General features: G+C 38.1%; 1 protein-coding gene across 3 annotated transcripts in view; it reads left to right on the forward strand.

Moving 5' to 3' along the window:
* Positions 1-21,852, forward strand: part of Gpd2 (glycerol-3-phosphate dehydrogenase 2) — a 156,202-nt gene that overhangs the window by 104,049 nt on the left and 30,301 nt on the right. For all 3 annotated transcript variants that reach the window (XM_042683534.1, XM_042683536.1, XM_042683535.1), the window contains 3 exons: positions 10,541-10,705; positions 11,561-11,705; positions 20,497-20,690. In XM_042683534.1, coding sequence (XP_042539468.1) covers positions 10,541-10,705; positions 11,561-11,705; positions 20,497-20,690 — 504 coding nt within the window. The remainder of the gene's footprint in view (positions 1-10,540; positions 10,706-11,560; positions 11,706-20,496; positions 20,691-21,852) is intronic.

Consider the following 21,852-nt stretch of genomic DNA (forward strand, 5'->3'; position numbering starts at 1 on the left):
TAAATTGATTCTCATGACATTTTCCCCTAAGACTTTGATCTTAAAGGTTCAGAATACCTTCTGTCACGTCTCTCCTTGTGATTGGGTTGTAGCGCCATTAGCACAACTCACAGCTATTATTATAAACCGATTACTTTAGACAAAAAATTTGTATAACATCTTCTTTTTATTCTAGGCATTGCTGCCTTTGCTTAGAGATACGTTTCTGGAGGTTGTGGTGGTGGTTAGAACCAGGTTTCTGGCCTTTATTTATTCTTTTGAGAAGTGAAATTTCCCTGTAAACTCAATGACTCAAATTGCTATTAAAAATATGTAGTAGGGCAAACTTATTTGAATAATCAAGTTAAGTCAGGATTTTGTTGAGTAACTGTGGAGTAGAGCATATGCAACTGGAAATTCTTACTGTAGAATTGAAAAAAATACCTGTGAATTTGTCAAGTAAGTCTAATCAATTTGTGTTTGTAGTTTAAAAGAGAATTAAATTCTGACTATCCATTTCTTCTTTTTAGAGAATCCAGTTCTGAGTAAAATGTTCCAGTTTAACATCAAATCTGTTGCTGATAGTTATTCTGACAAACAGGAATGTTTTTAATCCGAACACTTAAAGAACTATCTCAAGCAAAAGAAGGGTCAACTTAGTAGAAGGCAATCTTGGCTAGCTTTTATAGGTTCATTCTTGTAAAGTTTTTACATTTGTGCCAATCTGGTCATTTCTGTAGCTCTAGTGGATGGGTGAGAAACAGATAAGTCCCTATTGTAGACACGAAGAAATGGACTCAGGAAAGGAATGTGCTCAGAACCTAAGCTGTGTCAGTGGCAGGAGGAAAGAGTTTTCCTGGCTCTTCAGGACTGGGTCTTACACAATCTGGACTCTGGGCTCTGGTCAGATTGATTTGATAATGATTTGATAAGGTACAAGATCTTCGTGTGATTAAAGTGAGAGAACTCTGATACGCTTTGGGGGCTCAGTACACAACAGATAAAGGCTCTCAAAAGGCAGTTTCCAGTCAGAATTCCCCAGCTGGTTCCTGGCACAGAGCTCTATGTGTTTATTATGTAGCTCACACTCGGAACAGCCCTTGGGGCAGGTTGAGACATTCCAGCATTTCTGGAAAAAGTTGTGTGCATGCGCTCACACACAAATGAGGCGAGGAGGGCGCAAAGCGTATGTCTGTGTATGTGAAAGGATTCACTTTCTTTTACTGGTCCTTTCATGAAAAATGGCTTAGTTTCATCAAAAGTCTTTTGGGGAACTTGCTATATAATTAGATTGAATTTTCAGTTGGTTTATTTGAGGCCTTATTGCAGTTTTGAGTATTAGAACTGGATGATAACCAGAGAAATGATCAGAGTCTACCTTGTGGCTGGAGCCATAGGACAGAGACATAACATATTATTTAGAACTTTAGTCATTAGTACAAACAGCAGCATAAGGATGATGGAAAACCTGTCTTAACATTTTGGGTGTGTGCGTGTGTGTTGCTCTCTGGCTTTGAACTCAAGGTCTGATGTTTGCTAGGCAGTGTTCTCTGGTCTACCACTTGAGATATTGTCTCTACCCCCTGAAAAAAGGAATTCCTTTTGGGTAGCAGAAGACATGCTGGGAAACAGAAAAACTAACTTGAAAAAAAGAGGAGCCAAGATGATTTTCAGTCACTAGAGCCAGGAACACAGTCCTCTCCAGAACCAGCACAACATGGGCTTCATTGCTGATTCCCACATGTCATATCTTGCTCTGCCAAGGCTGCTGACATCTCTGTCACCACAACCCTTACAAAGGGGACAGTGAAACTGCCTCCTTTCCCAGATGGGAGGTTCTTTGGGTCACTGTCTCTTGATGAGAGAAGAGATATGATTGTGGAGCAAGATGAGAGCCTACTTTTGTCTTACCCTTTCCTCTTCGGGAGAAGGGCTATCCTACAAGAGTTAAGGGTAGGTACTAGGTTCCAACCCATACTGAAACAGACCACCACCAGACTGGTATCTGCTGCAAAAGCATACCTGTTAGTGGCTGTTTAAGGAACCAGGACTCCAGTTTTGTAACTTTTCCCAAGATACCACATTAATTCCTAGTGTTGATTTCCTTTGTGAAAACCTAGTTTTTGGGAAAATGAAATCCCCTAGATTAAGAGTTGTTTTAATTTGTTGTAACTATCAATTTCCCTGTCAACATTTTATTCCTCTGGATGGAAAACTGTCCACTTGTCTTGTTACTCTTGTGACAAATACAAAGTGTTTTGTTTGCTAGTGGCAAAAATTGAAGAGAAGAAGAGAAAGAAGAAGCATAAAGACAGTGCAAAGATTAGAGATGAGTACTTGTATGTTTCAGGGAAGGTTTTCTCCGATTGCTAAACAAAGAAACACCTTTGAAACTGGAAAATGTTGAGGAATATTTTGGTTTTCTTGTATTTTTAAAGTATTCAATAAATATTATTTTTAAGGTATAAGGAAGTCTTGGCTTTAAGTATTTTTAATAATAAAGATAAAATAATACTATATTTATAGGTATATACTTTCCGTCTGACTTCTTGTCATAACTCTGTGTAAATCTCATTGTCATTTCCCTAGTGTAGATGAGGTAACAGAACCTTAATTTTGATGGGACTTGGCCTTAAGTACACATTCTCTGTGAGAGAAGCGTTGCACATTTTGCTATGCCTTAAGAGAGAAAAGAAAGTATGTCTGGAGCATTGAAGTTTGTGATATTTTAAGAAAACTGCAGTGAGAAGAAAAAGGAATTGGCTAGGAAGAGCATGGATTATGTGAATTTTCCAAGATAAGTGGTTAACCTGCTCTCCTATCTTTGTGTCCTGGGGAAGCATCATCCATTAGACCTTTTTTCCATTTCAACCACAAATAGTAGTTCAGTGTTTGATCATGAGTAGATATTCAAGAAGCATTTCCAAAAGCAATGAATCTGAAGAATCTTTAGATGAATTTTCTTGTGTTAAGATGCTGCACTGTCTAGACTGTAGCTCAGTAACAAGAGATCTTTGCCATCAAAGATAGGCATTCCAGGAAAGATTGCCAATGAATTTAGCCCATTTCACAAGCAAGCAAGGAAACTTACCTAGGGTTTAGGTCATATCATTGTGTAGTCTGTCAAAGAGTCTCTGGCGTGTCTTGCTTTCTAACTTTCCAACTTCACTTAATTAATTTTTGCCACATTTCCCACTTTCCAATCTTTTTTCTCCTAAAAAGTACCTCCTCTCCTCCCTCCCCAGGATACAAAAAGCAAAACTACTTTGGGCTTGTGCTAGAAAGAGAATTGATTGTCCTGGAGCAGGCAAAGGGAGTCTTCATTGTAAACTAATGTATAGAACATTTTTTTTTTTTTTGGTACAGAAATAGCTAATGAATACCCAGAGCATTCTGTTGTTTGCAGTTTAAATGTGGTTTCATTTTTGTTCAACTCTAGTTAGATTCCTAAGTGTCTGAGAAGTACAAAACTCACTCATTAGATTCATTTAAAACTTTTTCAAGAAAGAAAAGTCCTGAGGGTATAGAAACTTTATGTACTTCAGTATGTCATGTTAAGGTGTTTGACAATGTTTCGTTTATGCGGGGCCAAAGACCACCGATCCACCCTGATTGCTAATTATTCAGATTGTAAATAGCTTAGGATAAGACAAAAGAAACACGAAGGAACAAAAGGCCCACGATAATGAAAAGGATATTGTGAAGGAAAAGGCCGGGCAGAATTACAAAGCAGGTCACATCCTGTGCCTGCATTTTAATTGTACCTTTGTATTTAATAATAAAAATGATTACATGCTCACTGCTAACAAGTGTCCCTTCTTGAGAACTATAGTATGGGTAGGTGACAGCAAATCACTGTAATTCATAAACTTGGAATATTATGCTTTTGTTTTGGGTTTCACCAGTCTATCTAGAAGATATTTTCTTTTAAAATATTCTTAAACCTAGGAAGATTTAAAAAAAATCTTAGTTCCTGATAAATATAGGTGAATACACACATATTATTCACAAGCACACACACATAAAATGCATGAATACATACATACATATACATGTACATACATACATTTGTGTATATTTATAAATCAAAGAATAAAAGCACTTTGCAGGCACTACTTGACACATTGGGGTTGTACTAATACTGTAGTTATATTGCTGGTATTTGGTCTTTTATGTAAGTTTTACATGCAATTTCAAATGAATGGAGCTGTAAGGTTAGTGGAGATTTGCTCTAATTGCTTTGGCTGTATTATTCATGCCCTAAAATGGTGGTATGTATGGCTCTTCTGATCTTGTCTTGGGTTGGCTACATGGTCCTCTGCTGAAGTAGAAGTGCTGAACTGTACTCTGAAGTAGTAGTAGTAAAAGTTGCCTGACTTTAAGCTGATAGATGATTACCGTAACTGGGATGACTAGGGTGAGTCATTGCATGTTTTTCATCCTTCTTATACTAGCTAACCCAGGGAATATCTGTTTCTTGGAACTGGCAAAAGCAGAGGTCAGGAGCACAAGAATAAACACATAGCATGCTTTTGAGGCTCTGTTTTGATCACATTTACTCAAATTCCATTGATAATCGACTACCCATAGTGGAGTTCAGACCTAAGTAGAAAGCTGATGACAAAGGATATTGTTCCAAGAAGGGGAGAAGAACTAGAGGAATACTTGTAATATACTATATAGCCCATAAAGTTAATCAAATAAAAAGGTAATTATACTTTTAGATTCAGTGAAAGAAAATGATTTCTGATTTTTCCTCTCATTTCCATCACAAAGCACTTGTCTTTCAGTAGTTATGGATATCCTATCTCTTTTAGACATAGTGAGATATAGGCAGAAAAACCAGAAATGGGGGAAATATTGAAAGGAAAAGATAACTCTTACAGATTAGCTATTATATGTATGGTATAATTTCAAGAGTACCAGTAAATCTCTTTAAATAAACACTGAAGACCAGAGGAGTACAGCTTATAACCCACGTTTCACTAGCTCCATTAGTGACACACTCAAAAGTTGCAACTGGGCTATTCCAAACCTAGATCCACTCTGCCCTGTACCTTGGAAGGTCTGTTCTGTCTTCATTGCCTCTGGTGCTCCCTGAACCTCACCCATCCTAACACAATAAGTGCTTTTATAAACGATTTCTTTTTGGAAATGACATGCTGTCCCTGAGCTTTCCTTTCTTAAGCCTACTTATAGGCACCTAAAGCAGAACGCAATAATCCTCTGACACACCTATTTTGTTCTGCTTCTACCAGAGAGGGAAATTTTAAATGTAATGGTTATGTTAAATTAGCTTGAGCTTCATAGATTAGCCTTTGAATTACCTGTGCCAGTCTGCTGAGGGAAAGCTGCCAGAGGTCATTGTGACACTCTGAGACAATGAAGCTTTCTTTGTGGAGCTTGTTAGAAATGGGGTTAAAGCTTCAGGAAGAAATTCTTTTTTTTTGCAAGCATCTCCCCTCGCTAGAAGTAGTCTAAGTGATTGTACAAGACTCAGGTCAGGGCAGAAGGAGTTAGAGGCAATATTCTCAATGTTGTAAAGTGGCAGTTTGTATTGGTGATGAATTATGGGCAGGTGTTATTTTAATGAAGTATCTTTTCTCTTTTTCCTCTAACAATTAGATGCTCTATACCACTGGGAAGGGGTGTGTGTGTGTGTGTGTGTGTGTGTGTGTGTGTGTGTGTGTGTCTATGTCTGTGTAGGACAATTTAAAAGTACGTGTATTAAGGTTGGCATCTTTGGCTCACATTTGTAATTCTAGCTACTCAGAAGGCTGAGATCTGAAGATCAAAGTTTGAAGTTTGATCAGGCAGAAAAATTCATAAGACTCTTTCCTCCAGTTAACTACCAAAAAGCTGACATGGAACTGTGGTTATGCACTAGTCTTGAGCAATAAAACTAAGGTACAGCACCAAGACCCCAAGTTCAAGCACCAATACCAGTATACTACTACTACCGCTACTCTCTCTCTCTCTCGCTCTCTCTCTCTCTCACACACACACACACACACACACACACACACACACACAAGTATATTACATTAAAAGGAACATTGTTTGTAGAATTTCATAGTTCTTCATTTTCCTGAAGGACCAGGATATCGCTTGCTAATGTATTACCTGTTGTTTCTTTTTCATATTACTCATTCTTTATGGGCTTTACACGTTCAGTGATTCCCCCAGCTATTTGCACATTATCTCCATTGCCATAAAAAGCAATATTGCTTTATCTCCAAAATATTTATATATAAAATTTATCTTTTAGATGGCTACACCCTAAATTATGCATAAGTTTGCATATTTGACTTAAAATACCTCTGGTACTTCTTTGTGTGAGGCCATCGAGGGTGAAGACAAAATCTCCACCTCCAATAACCCTTATTCTTTTTAGTGGGTAGATTTCATGTTTTGTTTTTCTAAACAAGAGAAAACAGTTATAGTTCCACCTCTTATGTGCTTCCTCTCCTCAGAGCTGTAAGCTCAGTATGTGCACATATGTAAGATTTCAAGTGCAAACGCGAACATAGCAGGAAACAGATTTTCCCAGTTGCCGTCTGGGTCCTTGTGTAAGTGCCAAGGTAAAGCTACTCACTCATCAGTGAAACACAAGATAATGCTGCTGGGCTGTAAGGAAACAGATTTGAAAAATCTCAACTTCAGCAGCAGATCAATTGGGTGATTTAGGATGATTGTATCACATTCCAATGACATGCAGTGTTGTCAGAAACTTTCCTCTCCAGAAAAAAAAAAAAAAAGGAAAAAAAAATTACAGGAGGCATAGAGATACCTTTCAAAATGTCAGGCAAGGGGGTTGTGGAGATGTAGTTGGGAATATACACCAGGAAGTGTGCACTGCAGGCATCTGGGTATCTCAGGGTAAAGGGCAAGGTGGTTTTTTATTTTATTTTATTTATTTATTTTAACGTGAATAGAAGAGGAACAGAAGATTTGCCCTCTATTCCAAACTGGCAAATCGATGGAGGTGAATGGGTGGAAATGTAAGGACCTCCTGGGCTCGGAGAAGTTATTTGATCCTCAGTTTTTGTGTTTTTGTTCTTATTTTTTATTGATTGTGGTGCTTGAAAACAGGACCTGGGCCTTGTCCCTGAGCCTCATCATGCTCAAGGCTAGTGCTCCACCATTTGAGCAAAAGGGCCACTTAGGGTTTTTGAGTGGTTAATTAGACATAAGAGTCTCACAGACTTTCTTCCTCAGCCAACTTCAAACCGCAATCCTCAGATCTCAGCCTCCTGAGTAGTTAGGATTGCAGACATGAGCCACCAGTGCCAGGCTTGGTCCTCAATTATTTAGAGCTAATAATAACTATATATTCCCTTGCAGAGCAAGGGACAGAGCTGAGGGAATCATTCAGAACAATTTCTCTATCTCTCCCCACTACTCAGCATAAATAGAAGGGCTGATTTGGGGTTATGTTTAGATTGCACACAATTCTGGGATTTTCCTCAATGTCTAACCACCAACATACTTCTGATTGAAATTTTTTTAGAAAAGTAACAAGGTATTTCAGAGATGAGATTTTAATTGCTTCTTTATATAATATACTGAATGGAGTATGGCTTATGTCAGTACTAACTGGATACCTATTTTCTGCCTGTTGCTAATGGGAGAAGGAGAAAAAATAAAAACAAGTATGAACAAGTAAACTCTCCTACAGTATTTACAGTGGAAGAGTAAGTTACAATAGGCCAATAAGGTCCAGTAAGTTACATTACATTCCCTTCACAGTTCACACTGCTCAACTCATGACTGATACAGTATTTTTGTAAGTAGATGGAAGCCTGGGTGAATTTAGATTAGCAAGACTAGAAAGAGGTATATCTAAGGCAGAATGCTGACCTAGGAGATGGAGTGAACAATTTTGCTTTAGAGAAGACAGGACACATATCAGAAAAGACTTTTTGGGGAGACAGTTGATGCAGATTATTATAGATGAGCAATATTTTCCTAAAGCCTCCAGATTGGAAGCCAACCAGAAGAATAGGAATAAATGGGACCAAAAGCAAGACGGTAGGAAATGATTTGAACATTCAGAGATCTGCAAATTGTTTGGCAATCTTAGTAATAATAATAGGAGTAGAAGAATTGTGACAGAGGAGAATCATTCCTGAAGGGTTTCTTCCAGTAAGTGATATTCCTGACTCAAGCCAGAGCAGGTGCTGTGCTGCTGGCTCCTGGGGGTAGATATGGATAAACAGGAACCAGTATAATGAGTTTGTGCCTCATGTCTTCGAGTATGGTTGACCTTTTTCTTAAATTGTATTGGGATTCAGAAACTAATTAGGGATCCATTCCATAGAATGGAAGCAATGCAAGTTTATATATGACGCTATCCTTCAATGTAGGCTATGTGTATTCTATGTATTGTTGCTGTAATTAGAATTTACTAAAAGAAAATTTTATATTCCCAAAACTGGCTTAGGGTCACAGGATTGTGTGATAGGTACATCACTTTATAGAAGAATTTGTCATTTAGTAACTGTTCCTTGGAACAGTGATTATCTTGGATTTAATTTTTTTTTACACATTTTTTTTACACATTTTTTATGCCTCCTCCTCCTCCTCCTCCTCCTCCTCCTCCTCCTCCTCCTCCTCCTCTACCACCACCTCCTCCTTCCCCCCCCCCCCCCCTCCTCCTCTCCCTCTTTTGGTGCCAGTCATGAGATTGAACTCAGGGCCTACGTGCTGTCCCTGAGCTTTTACCACTTGAGGCATAGTGCCACTTCCAGTTTTCTGTGGTTAAGTTGTGATAAGAGTTTCACAGACTTTTGTGCCTTGGCTGGCTTTGAACCATAATCCTCAGATCTCAACATGCTGAGTAGTTAGGATTATAGACATGGACCACCAGTGCCTGGCTGTATCACATCTTTTAAACCAACACATCTAATGGAAGAGTTTCTCTAGCTTATATGATGGTTGGAATTCTTGTGCTGCCAAATGCTTGCCTCTGCTGGTGAGTGTGTAACACACTTACTGTGGAATGTTTTCCTACAATGGAATTTTTATTTCTATGGAGTGTGTGCATGTAACATTGCAATTGGATTCTGGCTTGAAATAAGAGCCCTATTTTAATAAAGGTTGGTTCCCTTCAACTTCAAATGATTATTTGAAGCAATTTTAAGGTTTTGCTGAGTTGAAACTGATAGAATTAATTATATGTCCTTTCTTCCAGCTTCCGCCTCATCGGCTACTGTTGTCATAGTTGCTTTGTTCCTTCTCCTATTTTTCATGAATTAAAATTTTGGCTATATTAAATCCAGGATAATATATTTTTCATTAATGAATGCTAAATGTCCAAGTAAAATAATTCTAAAACAGTGATAAAATATTGCAGATTGAGGTTTAATATATACATTTCCCATTTGGAAGTACACAGAATCTGAGGGCAGAGTTTCTTGGCTGATGGAATTAGTTCAGCAGTTTTAGAAAATGTTTGTGGGGAGGGGTGGCAGGACCTTCAGTCATCGATTCTCTCTTTATAACTTTGCCCTTTTAGCTGGAACAGATTACTTGTATAGTCCTTCTAGCTCTGCACAGACTGAATCTCAAGGAAGAAACTTTACATAAACCATTTATACTAAATGTTTGGTATGCTGGCAACATAAATCAACAACAATATCCATTACAAATTCATCCCTTTATCAGTATTATCTTGATAGAACTGATCCCAGTGTGTGGGAATCTGAACTCTGCTTCAATACATCGGGCCCTGGATAATTAATTATTCAGGGCACAGAGAACCTGGCCCCTGGAATGTCGAGCAATTCTTCCTGGTCAGCGTTAACTCCACTGGCAATAATAAATAGAAAAAGTCTCCAGTGATGCCAGTATTTTAAAGTGATTAATCATTTTCCCCCCTTCTCTCCTCCCCCTTAGTTTTCTTTAACTAGGATTTTTCAGCAATAAATCTTTAACAATACAGGTAGGAATTGTTCTGTAATTAAATTTTGCCCTGCTTAATTTCGTACCTTTAATGTGCAATTAAAAAATGTTACATTTGAAGAAGCCCTGATCAAAATTCAAACCCAGAAAAAAAAATCCTTTTATGGAATGCTGAGAGATTCTCCATGGAAGATTAGGCTCTTGGTTTTGAATATTAGATTGAGCACATACTCTTGAAAATTGTTCGTCAACACCAGTTGGGGTGTCAAATATTCTGAAGTTTTGAATTGCTTTACTTTCATGCTTATGGTTTTTCTGTATTAGGAAAAGCTTGACATATACATATGTTCCCACATGGAGAGAATAATTAACTTCTTCTTTAACTTTCAGATAATTATGTTAGCTCGGTATCTGAAGGGGATATATTATTTTGCCATTATTTTCTGGTACACAAAATGCCCTTGCTGCTGTGGCAGGTAAATGTCTGAGTGAGAATGACCATGTATTTTCAAATCATGCCCTGTAGAGCTGCCCAGCCATCACAGATATTCTGGGTGACAGGGACAGATGTGACATATCTGTTGTGACACCCTTCTGTACCACCAGCCTGTGGCTCGAGGTGACTCCTGTCCCTCCCTGGTGCTTTTCCCTGCTGCAGGACAGCACAACGATGCACGGATGAACCTAGCCATTGCGCTCACTGCTGCCAGGTACGGGGCTGCCACAGCCAATTACATGGAGGTTGTACGCTTGCTCAAGAAGACAGACCCCCAAACAGGCAAGGAGCGTGTGAGCGGAGCACGGTGCAAGGATGTACTCACAGGTATGCTCGTGTCTGGGGGGAAGGGAGGGGGGATGTCTTTTGGAGTACTTGGCCTTGCTGAATTATAATTTTTCTGTCGATTTTCTTTCATGAAATCCAGACTTTCAGAGTCATATTAATTATATCCCTTATTGTCAACAATGACTGATTTTAACATGAAAATTTCCCCTTTTGAGCCTTGGCAATTTTCCTCCTTTGCGTTAATAATAATAATGATAATAATAAATGCTCACCAAATCCCCACAGCTTATGAGTGCATTCCATTTCCACTGCAAAAACATATGATTAATAAAATTAAATAAATGTGCCAGATTTCAAAGCATTACTTAGGTGACACCAGCAGTGCATTTACACATCATTAAAGTCAATCACCTTTAACTTGGGTGAGGTTTTCATTCTGACTCTGGTCTCATGGCCAGGCAGGCAACTTGCAAAATCCCGTTGTTTTAGACATGCCACTGGTTCTGCCTTGGGAATTCATTTCCCCAGCAATGCTGTTTCTGTTTCTGAGTTTCGAGGAAAACTTAACTTATTTACTCATCCCCTTTATGTGTGAGGCCTTGATCATGAGAGCTTTATAAATAGACTGAAAACCATAGTGAAAAAGTGGCATGCCTCCTCCCCCTCTACCCGCCCCCCCCCCCCCCCCTTTAATTTGGACTTGCTTCTAGTAAACTTACTTAGGAATGAGCCTTTTTGTTTGGCTCCTAATAACTCTAGCTGCTCTTGTCACTTAGTGTGGCATGCTATACATGTCACCCTAGGTTATGGTAATGGATATATTAGGAAAATACAGACTCAGTGAACTCAGAGAAACAAATGGGGAAATGTGATGGATGGTGATTTCTTTCACAGGGCAAGAATTTGATGTGAGAGCCAAATGTGTTATCAATGCTACAGGACCTTTCACAGATTCTGTGCGCAAAATGGATGATAAGAACTCACCACCTATCTGTCAAGCCAGTGCTGGGGTCCATATTGTCATGCCTGGCTACTACAGGTAACTGGGTTTCACCTTGACCAGTATCACCTGAGAAAGGGATGCAAGTAACTGTTTATGCACTAATTGCTTCCAGCCCAGTGTGTGTATTTAATAATAGGTGCTCAAACTCACTGTGCAGCATGAGAACAAATAAGCCAAGGAGCTCTTTCAAAACAAAATATTATACAGGCATGGGAATTATTTTATTTTTTTGTCTGTCCTAGGGCTTGAACTTAGGGCCAGGGTACTGTCCCTGCGCTTCTTTTGATCAAGGCTAGTACAATACCACTTGATCCACAGCCTTTTCTGTTAATGTGGTACTGAGGAATCGAACCCAGGGCTTCATGCAGGCTAGGCAAGTGCTCTACCACTAATCCACATTCCCACTTATAGCAGTTCTTGATCCTAAGGGGCCATGATTTGGGGCCTAATTTTTTATGTTGTATTTTGTTCAGTGCGTCATGTTGCAAGATTGAAGTATTGGCATTTAAAATTGGCAAAATTTCCATGAAGGATACATTTTAATTAAATTATTAAAATGATTTTTGAAAATAGTTTGATGGGGGCTGGGAAGGTAGCTCAATGGTAGAGTGCTTGCCTTGCATGCATAAGGTCCTGGGTTAGATTCCTCAGTACTACATAAGCAGAAAAAGCTGGAAGTGGTGCTGTGGCTCAAGTGGTAGAAAACTAGCCTTGAGCTGAAGAGCTGAGGGATGGTGCCCAGGCCCAGAGTTCAGGCCCCATGGCCAGAAAGAAAAATTAGTTTGATGGAAAATGTGAGCCACTCTAAGATTCTTTTTTTTTTTTTTTTGGTCGGCCGTGGGGCTTGAACTCTGGGCCTGGGCGCTGTCCCTCAGCTCTTCAGCTCAAGGCTAGCGCTCTACCACTTGAGCTACAGCGCCACTTCTGGTTTTCTGGTGGTTTATTGGAGATAGGAGTGTCATGGTCTCTCCTGCCAGGGCTGGCTTTGAACCGAGATCCTCAGATCTCAGCCTCCTGAGTAGCTAGGATTACAGGTGTGAGCCACCAGCGCCCGGCTTCTAAGATTCTTACACACACACACACACACACACACACACAGTATATATATTTCTTTATATAAATATAAAATATATAAACATACATATTTTCCCCCAAAATATCAGGTTGGCAAAGTGGGAAGGAGGCATAAGTAGGGGTAGAGATAAGAGTAATCAAAAATAATTTCTGCTGGAGGATGGGTAAAAAGCACACTCTTCTGTATGTTTGGAATTTTTAATAAGAACATATATCTATTTTTTTTTGCCAAATCATTAAAAATAATCTCCCCTAAAGAACACTTAAAGGAATCTATGAGGAACTCCATACAACCACAAGTACAGAACGTACCTACTGTTTTTTTTATTTCCATATGTGTTTAAGGTAGTGAGAAAGTAGTAATTCTACATACAGAAATGGCTTACATGCAGAAGCATTATTTTGGCCATTTATTATTCTTAAGAAAGATTAGAAATGCCAGGTGAATGCCTCTAATCTTAGCTACTCAAATGGCTGAGATCTTAGGACCAAGGTTCATAGCCAGCCTGGCAGATAATTCTGAGAAGTGATTTTTTTTTTTTTTTTGCCAGTCCTATGGCTTGAATGCAGGGTCTGGGCTCTGTTCCTGAGCCTCTCTGTGCTCAAGGCTAGCCCTCTACCACTTGAGCCACAGTGCTACTTCTGGCACTTTCTGAGTAGTTAATTGCAGATAGATATCTCACAGTCTTTCCTGCCTGGGCTGGCTTTGGACCTCAGATCTCAGCCTCCTGAGTAACTAGGATTACAGGTGCCCTGCTTGAGAAAGTCTTATCTTTGGTTAACCAAAAAATGTTGGAAGCAGATGTATGTCTTAAGTGGTAAAATGCCAGCCTTGAGTGAAAAAGCCAAGTGTGACTTAGACATCTTGGGTTCAAGCCCAAGTTCTAGCTTAAAAAAAGAAAGGAAGAAGAAAAGGAAGGAAGGAAGGAAGGAAGGAAGGAAGGAAGGAAGGAAGGGAGGGAGGGAAGGAAGGTTAGAAACTACCTGAGTTCCTCACCTTAGAAGAATATATATCTATAAAAGGAAGTGTTATATATAACTATAAATAGCTTTGTTGTCCAAGGAAGACACTTAGGACTAGAAATTGTATATGTGGTAGGCTCTAAATGAAGTATTTCTTTTCTTCTTCTCTTTTCTTTTTTGTCCTGGTTACACATTCCTCATTATGAACCTGCAGATGGAAGTTCTGAATGACTTATTATTATTATTTTCCTTAAGTCGTTGTACAAAGAGGTTTTAATTAGACATTCTGTGAATTCAGTGCATTTGGATCATTCTTTCATCATTCTCCCCCTTATCTTCCAACTCCACCCATCTCCTCATTTTCCTACTTCCATTTTCACCTGTACATTGAATATTATGAAATATTTCTATATATTTTTCTATGTAAAAGAAAAAACTAAGAAATATGTTAGTTTATCTCCAGATAATATGACAATAGATAGTAGTTATTATCTTCTATTTTTCATAATTTTCCATAAAAGAAAGATAGAACCTTTTAATATTTAATGTATCATCTAGAGCGTTAGCTTTCTGTTATCTGATGACAACATATACATACACACATACATATCATATTATATATTTTAACAATTTTATTTTTGAGACGGTATGTCTTTGTAACCCAGGCTGGCATCAAACTCCTTAGTCCAGATTGTCCCTGAGTGCACAGTCCCCCAAGTTTTTTCCACTGTTATCCCTTAATGTTGTTCTCCAAATGCCTTAGTTTAATTCTGTCACAAAATGACTCAATTCTTTTGGGAAAAAACCATTTCATTTTCTAACTTCCGTTTTTCCTGTCTTTAAAATGGGAAATACCCTGCTTTCTTCTAATGCAGAGACAAGAAGACAGCATAGTGTATAAGATGAAGGCAATACCTTGGCATAGTACTTCCAAGGTTTGTTCATTGTCCACATGCTTGCTACCTGTGTGACCTTGGACAAGCTCTTTCAGATGCTTGGGTAATACCTAACTTGAATACAGTTTTATAGTGATCTTTTATTTACTTTTTAAATCTGTTTTTTTTTTTGGGGGGGGGGTCCAGTCATGGGGCCTGAACTCTGGGCCTGGGAGCTGTCCCTTAGCTCTTCAGCTCAAGGCTAGCACTCTACCACTTGAGCCACAGCGCCACTTCCGGCTTTTTTCTTTTTTGCTTATGTGATATGTGGTGCTGAGGAATCGAACCCAGGGCCTCATGCATGCAAGGCAAGCACTCTACCACTGAGCCACCTTCCTAGCCCCTTAATCTGTTTTGTTGACTGCTGTATCCTTAGCTCTTGTTACAGAGCTGAGTGTCCAATAAATTGTTTCTCCTTTAATGCTGAGGATTTAACCAATTAACTAGTACATGCTAGGTAAGGTCTTAGACTAACCCAAAGGCCTATGAGTTAAAAATCTTGGTTACTTATTTGTGCTCATACCAGGGCTTGAACTCAGGGCCTGGTTACTGTCCTCTGTCCTTTAACTTTTTTTGCATAATGCTGGTACTCTACCACTTGAACTGCAGCTCCACTTCTGGCTTTTTGGTGGTTAATTGGAGGTAATGAGTCTCACAGACTTTCCTGCCTAGGATAACTGCAATACTCATATCTTAGCCTTCTAGGTAGCTAGAATTACAAGTGTGAGCCACACGCACCTAGCCTGTTGGTCTTTTATTTGGTAGTGGTGGAATTTTAAAAGAGATGGGGCTTAATACACAGTGTTTGGTCATGGAGTGGCAAAGCCCTTACAGGAGATTGCGGGGGTTCCTGCCTCTTGTTTGCTTTTGTTCTGGCATGACTTGAATAGTTTTGTTCTGCTGCTTACTTATTTCCTACTACATCAATCCTTGAAGTGGGCTCAACTAATCATGGGTAGGAACCTCCAAGACTCTGGGCCAGAGTCTTTTTATGAGTTGAATAACTCAGCTACTTTTTTTTTGCTTTCTTTTTGCCTTTTTTATTGGCAAAAGAAAGCTGAGTGACACATTTGTAAGGGATTTTGCTTAATATGGAAATTTTAGAATATGAAAGAAAAATAGAACACTTTACCTTAATGCTCAGATAAAGCCTGTTACCACCAATGAATAACTAAATAACAAAAATAATAACTAAGATAATGCTAAGTACATGATCACAGATGTCAGACACGAACAAAATAACAGTAAAATCTCCCTCTTCTCTCCAGACCTTCCTCCAGCTGTTTTCTATAATCATCAGCCTTACTTTTAATTCTTTCTATAAAAGTTTTATGTTTTTACTTGTATAAATGTATATCCCCTTTAAAAAAAACTTACATGAAAGCCGTCATGTTACAGATATTTTTGTATATTTTATAATAGGGAGGTTTTTGATAAAAGTATAGATATCTATCATAGATAGATGTAATCTTTTCAAAGCGAAATGTCCTTTTAAATCCTAAAAATTCAGTTTAGATTAAGACTTCCCTAATTTATGAAGTTGTTAGTTGCAGGTAGGTTTGCTTCATTCCCACTCCCTCCCTCCCTCCCTCATTCTGCTTGGAGAAAAGTCTGTTCTATTAGCACTGGGAGCTATAACAGCGGTAATTCTGTTGGAAACCTTAGATGAGTGGTCAGTAGCCTGGCTCTTGGTCAGTGTCAATGCAGGTGAGCTACTTGTCTATAGACTGATGGCCGGAGGAAGGCCTTTTGAACACTGTCCTTGAGACAACCATACCCCTGGCCTCCCATAAGAATTGTCTTCCTTTCCCTATTAAGACCTTCTTTTGCCTCTATTTGCAGACCTCACACTGTAGAGACGGTCTCATCACAGCAGTCTATGACACTTAGCAATTGTAACATAATGACTTTAAGCAGGTCTGCAGGGATGAGGTAGAGTTGGTCTGACTTTCTGGGGATGTCCTACACCTGGCTATACATTTCCATTACATACTGATTCATTTGCAGTACAGTGAGTATAGTAGCTGTGAAGAACAAAGACCACTTGTGTCATCTTTCTTGTTGGGCTATTTTCAGAAATATGGTGTTTACTAAATATGTTGTGCCTCTGACTCAAAGTTTGCATATAGTATTATTATCCTAAGCCATCATAGCAGTTTTTGAGGAGAGAAGAAGAGGCAGAAGGAAAATTTTAATTTCAAGAAACCCAACATAGAAATCAGTTCTGCAAATCTTTTAGTTGACACTATGAACCATTCTGGAACTCTGATGGCAGTTGCGGTTAGGTGCTCTTGAAAAAGCATCGATAACACATCATATAATGAAATGCATACCGATAACTATCTTTTCCTTCTAGCCTACAGATGCTTTTTTGCTAGTGACCAGAGGTCAGTCTTTTTTTTTTTTTTTTTCCTTTTCTAGAATGTGTGTGTATATACTATTAGCTTTAACCTTGATGACTAAGTAGTTAACCACTAATTGATTTCAGTTTAACTAAGGGAACTTTTAGAAAACAATAGTCTGCAGGGGGGAAAAAAATGTTCATTACCTTTAATCCCAGACACATGCATAAATTAGTCCTGCTTTTCTTCCCATTGACACATGAAGCATACAGATTGCAGAGAGACTCGTACCATGCTGCACAGTGCTTACTATCATCACGGCTGGTCCTGTGAACAAATGTCACTCTGACCTTGCAGACTTAATCCTTCAGAAGAAAACAAATATTTCTCTAAGGGAGAATATGAATTGGGTAATATAGAACTCAGTAAGGATATTTCCAAGTGGATCCTTAAATTTTTACACCGTTCATTCATAGCATTGCCTCCCCTCTGTGCTTGTTAAACTTTATATGTGTCACATATGTCTTCACTTAAGCTGCTGGGTCTCTGCAGGTTCCAGTTGCATGTGTGATGGTTATCGTCACCTTCACCCTGTAAATAGCTTTTATTGCAAATAAAGTTTTTGAAGGATTCAGTAGTTGCACTTTTGTAACTGCATTGCCTACTTAAGTTGCTGAGTATTATACTTTTATGTTTAAGTTTAATAAAGATTTATTATTTGAGGCCTATCCTACCTGGTCCATGAGATGGTGGTGGTATATAAAACAAATCAACATATAATTTGTATCTCAAATATTTGAATTCTGAATTTATCCTATTCTTTTCCTTCCTCCTTCCTTCCTTCCTTCCTTCCTTCCTTCCTTCCTTCCTTCCTTCCTTCCTTCCTTCCTTCCTTCCTTCCTTCCTTCCTTCCTTCCTTCCTCCCTCCCTCCTTCCCTCCCTCTCTCTTTCTCTTTCTTTCTTTCCTTCCTTCCTTCCTTCCTTCCTTCCTTTCTTCCTCCTTCCTTCCTTCCTTCCTTCCTTCCTTCCTTCCTTCCTTCCTTCCTTCCTTTCTTTCTTTCTTTCTTTCTTTCTTTCTTTCTTTCTTTCTTTCTTTCTTTCTTTCTTTCTTTCTTTCTTTCTTTCTTTCTTTCTTACTTTCTTTCTTTCTTCCCTCCTCCCTCCCTTTCCTTCCTTTCTCCCTTTCCTTCTTTCTCTTTCCTTCTCTCTTCTTTCTTTTTTCCTTTCATTCTCTCTTTTTGCTTTGTTTTCTTTCTTCACCAATGTACTGTTTATTAAACTGCATGCTTGAACTCTGATGTGTTATCTCCAATCCTAAGTGACTTATTTAATCTAAGGGTATATCAAAAGGTGCTTATCAGAAGTGGAGATGTGGCTCAAGTGGTAGACCACATGCCTTGAGCTGAAGAGCTCAGAAACAGCGCCCAGACCCAGAGTTCAAGCCCCATGACAAAAAAAAAAAAAAAAAAAAATAAGAAAAGAAAAGAAGAAAAATTGCTTACCAAATATGTGGTTCAGTCAAGATACTTTATTTTATGAATGAAGCATGACTAAGTAAAGATTTCTAGAGTTTTGTGACAAATACAATGAAGAAAGTATATAGCCACTTTTAGAGATAAAAAATTATTTGTAGTTTTCTATATATGTTAAGGTGAAGTAAAACAATTTCCTTCAAATACCACTGATTGAAGCTAAGGGTCTTATCTTCAGGTCTAAATGATGTGACACTTCCCTGATATAAATGACTGACACTCACTTGAGTATCTCCAATAAGTAATGAATGGGGCCCAGAGTTCCTTGCATAGAAAGTTCTCCTGTGCTTTCAGTAAAGGAAACCTATTAACTAAGTGTGTGTGTGTGTGTGTGTGTGTGTGTGTGTGTGTGTGTGTGTTGGTCTAGGAGGTTGAAGTCAGGGCCTGGAAGCTGTCCTTGAGCTTTTTTGCTCATGGCTAGTGCTCTACCACTTGAGCTGCAGCTCCACTTTTGAATGAATGAATGAATGAATGAATGAATGAATTAGCTTAGCTGGAGACAAGAGTCTCACAGACTTTCCTGCCTGGGTTGGCTTTGAATCTCAGTTCTCATGTTTCAGCTTCCTGAATAGCTAGGATAACAGGCATGAGCCACCGGTGCCCAGCTTGCTATCTTTTCATATAAAACATTTTGATTTGTTTTAGAGAGTTGCTAGCTTCCTTACGTATTTGGATAAATCCTTTAAAAACGTAAGAGAATGATAAACATGCAAAGTTATCATTGCCCTTTTGTGTGTGTGTGTGTGTGTGTGTGTGTGTGTGCGTGAGTGTGTGAAAGGGATTTCTTGAAATTTGTTCAAACAGAATTATTTTCCTTTTAAGATGGTGCATTAGGAAAAGCTAAAATATGTATTTAATAGAAAATATCTTTAGATGAGAACCCAGTTAAATCAAACATTATGGGAATATTTATTGTGTTCTCTTTGAATATGATGCTTTCAGCTGCCTCCTGTGCCTTTAAGAACTTGTGCAAATTTCTTTGCATGCTATAAATGCATCAGAACAATAGTTTCTAGTCATAATCATGTTGGTTTTGTTAATATTTGTTTAAACTTACCCATTCTATCAAGTGTGTTTTATAATTCGGTTGTTATAGACCAGTTTTTAAAAATTTTTTTATTGTAAAATAGACCAGTTTTTTTTTTTTATTGACTATCATTGGGGAAGATTTCATAGAAGCCACCTTGTTCCATAATGCAATACCATTATATAACAGTGTCTTTTATTTGAAGGATTTTTATTGCCAACATATTCCTGTCCATTGACTCATCCTAGGACATTGTTATTTCATTATTTTCTTCTGCATACATTTCCTTGGATTTCTGTAATCTTGAAATAAATTAAGAAATCTCACGTTTGGTGAAGTGCCAAAAGTTCATCTAAGCACAAAGGAATAAAGAATTTTTTAAAACTATGTTTTAGTTTCTAGAAAGTTAGACTCCTTACTTTTCCTACATTTCTGAGACCTTCTACTGAAAGATGTGCCAAATGTCAAATGTCTCAGGAAAATACTCTTCATAGTCTTGGAAAAAGGTTGAAGAACTATCCTTAATTGACCATAATAAAAGAAATTATAGGCATTTATCCCTGTGACATTATCTGATGTGAATGGTCCAAGGAGTATAAAAACCAAACAATTGGGAGTTAATTAACCTTGCATTGTTGAGGTGGAGAGGGTGGTTCTACTGAAGAATAATATTATTATCACATTTGCTCAGATCTTTTTTTGCTACTCAGTTTTTTTTTTTTTTGTGGAAGTTCTGGATTAGAGTAGGAGCAAAATAATAGCTTGCGCCTTTCTTGGTTTGCTTCTTGGTGCCTTCATGAATAAAATAGCATTATGGTGTATGGATTATTTATGGATTATTTTATTCATTAATAAATTATTAAATTTATTATCTTATTTATTATATGGATTATTATTAAATTATTAAATTTCTGCTAACGTCAGAAGCGTTTTTTGTTTTTTTTTAAATTTCAGCCCTGAGAGCATGGGACTTCTAGATCCAGCAACTAGTGATGGGCGGGTTATTTTCTTCTTACCCTGGCAAAAGATGACCATTGCTGGCACTACTGATAGTCCAACGGACATCACACCCCATCCTATTCCTTCCGAAGAAGATATCAACTTCATTCTGAATGAAGTGCGCAACTATCTGAGTTGTGATGTTGAAGGTAATCTAGACAGTTTGGTTCAGCGAATCCCCTGTGACGCTTTCACTTCAACTGCCTCATCTCTAGTCTGAATCAATCTTCCTATCTGGAATTCCTAGAAAAATTTCAGATTGAAAGAGTTTGCTTTTTCCTCTCTGTTTTCTGCATCCACATGAAATTCATGCAGGCAGTTTCTGATGATTTTCTAACTCGTGCACTTTGAGAAAATGATGCAATGTTTAAATCATTGTTTACTTTTGCATTTTGGAAAGATCTGATTTATAGGTAACAGACATCATAGTAAAACCTGAACAAAGGAATGCTTAATGGCCTATGTCAGTTTATTTGGCATTACTCTGACAAAATACAAGAGATTGGGTGCTTGTGTTGAGAAGAGAGGTTTACTTAGCTCATGGTTTTGGAGAAAGAGAGGCCAAATTCAGGCATCCCCATCTGACTGATCTCTAGGAAGTGCCTAACCGGATGGGAGTGCATGTGAGAGAGGAGTCAGACTTGCAGACTTGCTTTTTTTTTTTTTTTTAGTGACAACTTTGTCTTGGGAACAAATCCATTTTTGGATTAGGAGAAATGACCCAAAAAGTAAAACCAGGGTCAGTCTCTTCCAGAGGATGGTTATGATAGTCATTCACCTCTTAAAGGCTTCACCATCTTTCTATTACAATGGAGACCAAGCCTCCAGCAAAGGAAATCTTTGGAGAACAAACTGTATCAAAACCATGGCTTTTTGTTGCAATGTGGAAAGCACAGTGAAGATACAGCAACTTCTTTTCAATTCTTATCCCAGGGATTTTAATTTGGATGTTATAGTATTTTCTCCAGTGAAGTTGTATAATGACCTTTATATATATCTATATATAGTATATATTGTATATATAAATACACATACAAATACAACCTTGTGTGTGTGTGTGTATATATATATATATATATATATATATATATATATATATGCACATATACATACAAGATAGTTCTCTATGTTGCCCAACATTGTCCTTTGTATTTTCTGTCCAGCTAGTCATCCACCATGAAAACAAAATGCCTTTCTTTGGCAATCCTTTTCTCTTTCCATCCTCTGTCTAATTCATAGGAATGGACACTCTGAATACATGAACACCCTTTCTCACTTTTTTGCCCTGGTTCAAGCCATGCTATTTCTTAC

The sequence above is a fragment of the Dipodomys spectabilis genome, unplaced genomic scaffold (genome assembly GCF_019054845.1).
Source record: "Dipodomys spectabilis isolate Male_0828 unplaced genomic scaffold, ASM1905484v1 ptg000081l, whole genome shotgun sequence".
In the NCBI taxonomy this organism is placed as follows: Eukaryota; Metazoa; Chordata; class Mammalia; order Rodentia; family Heteromyidae; genus Dipodomys; species Dipodomys spectabilis.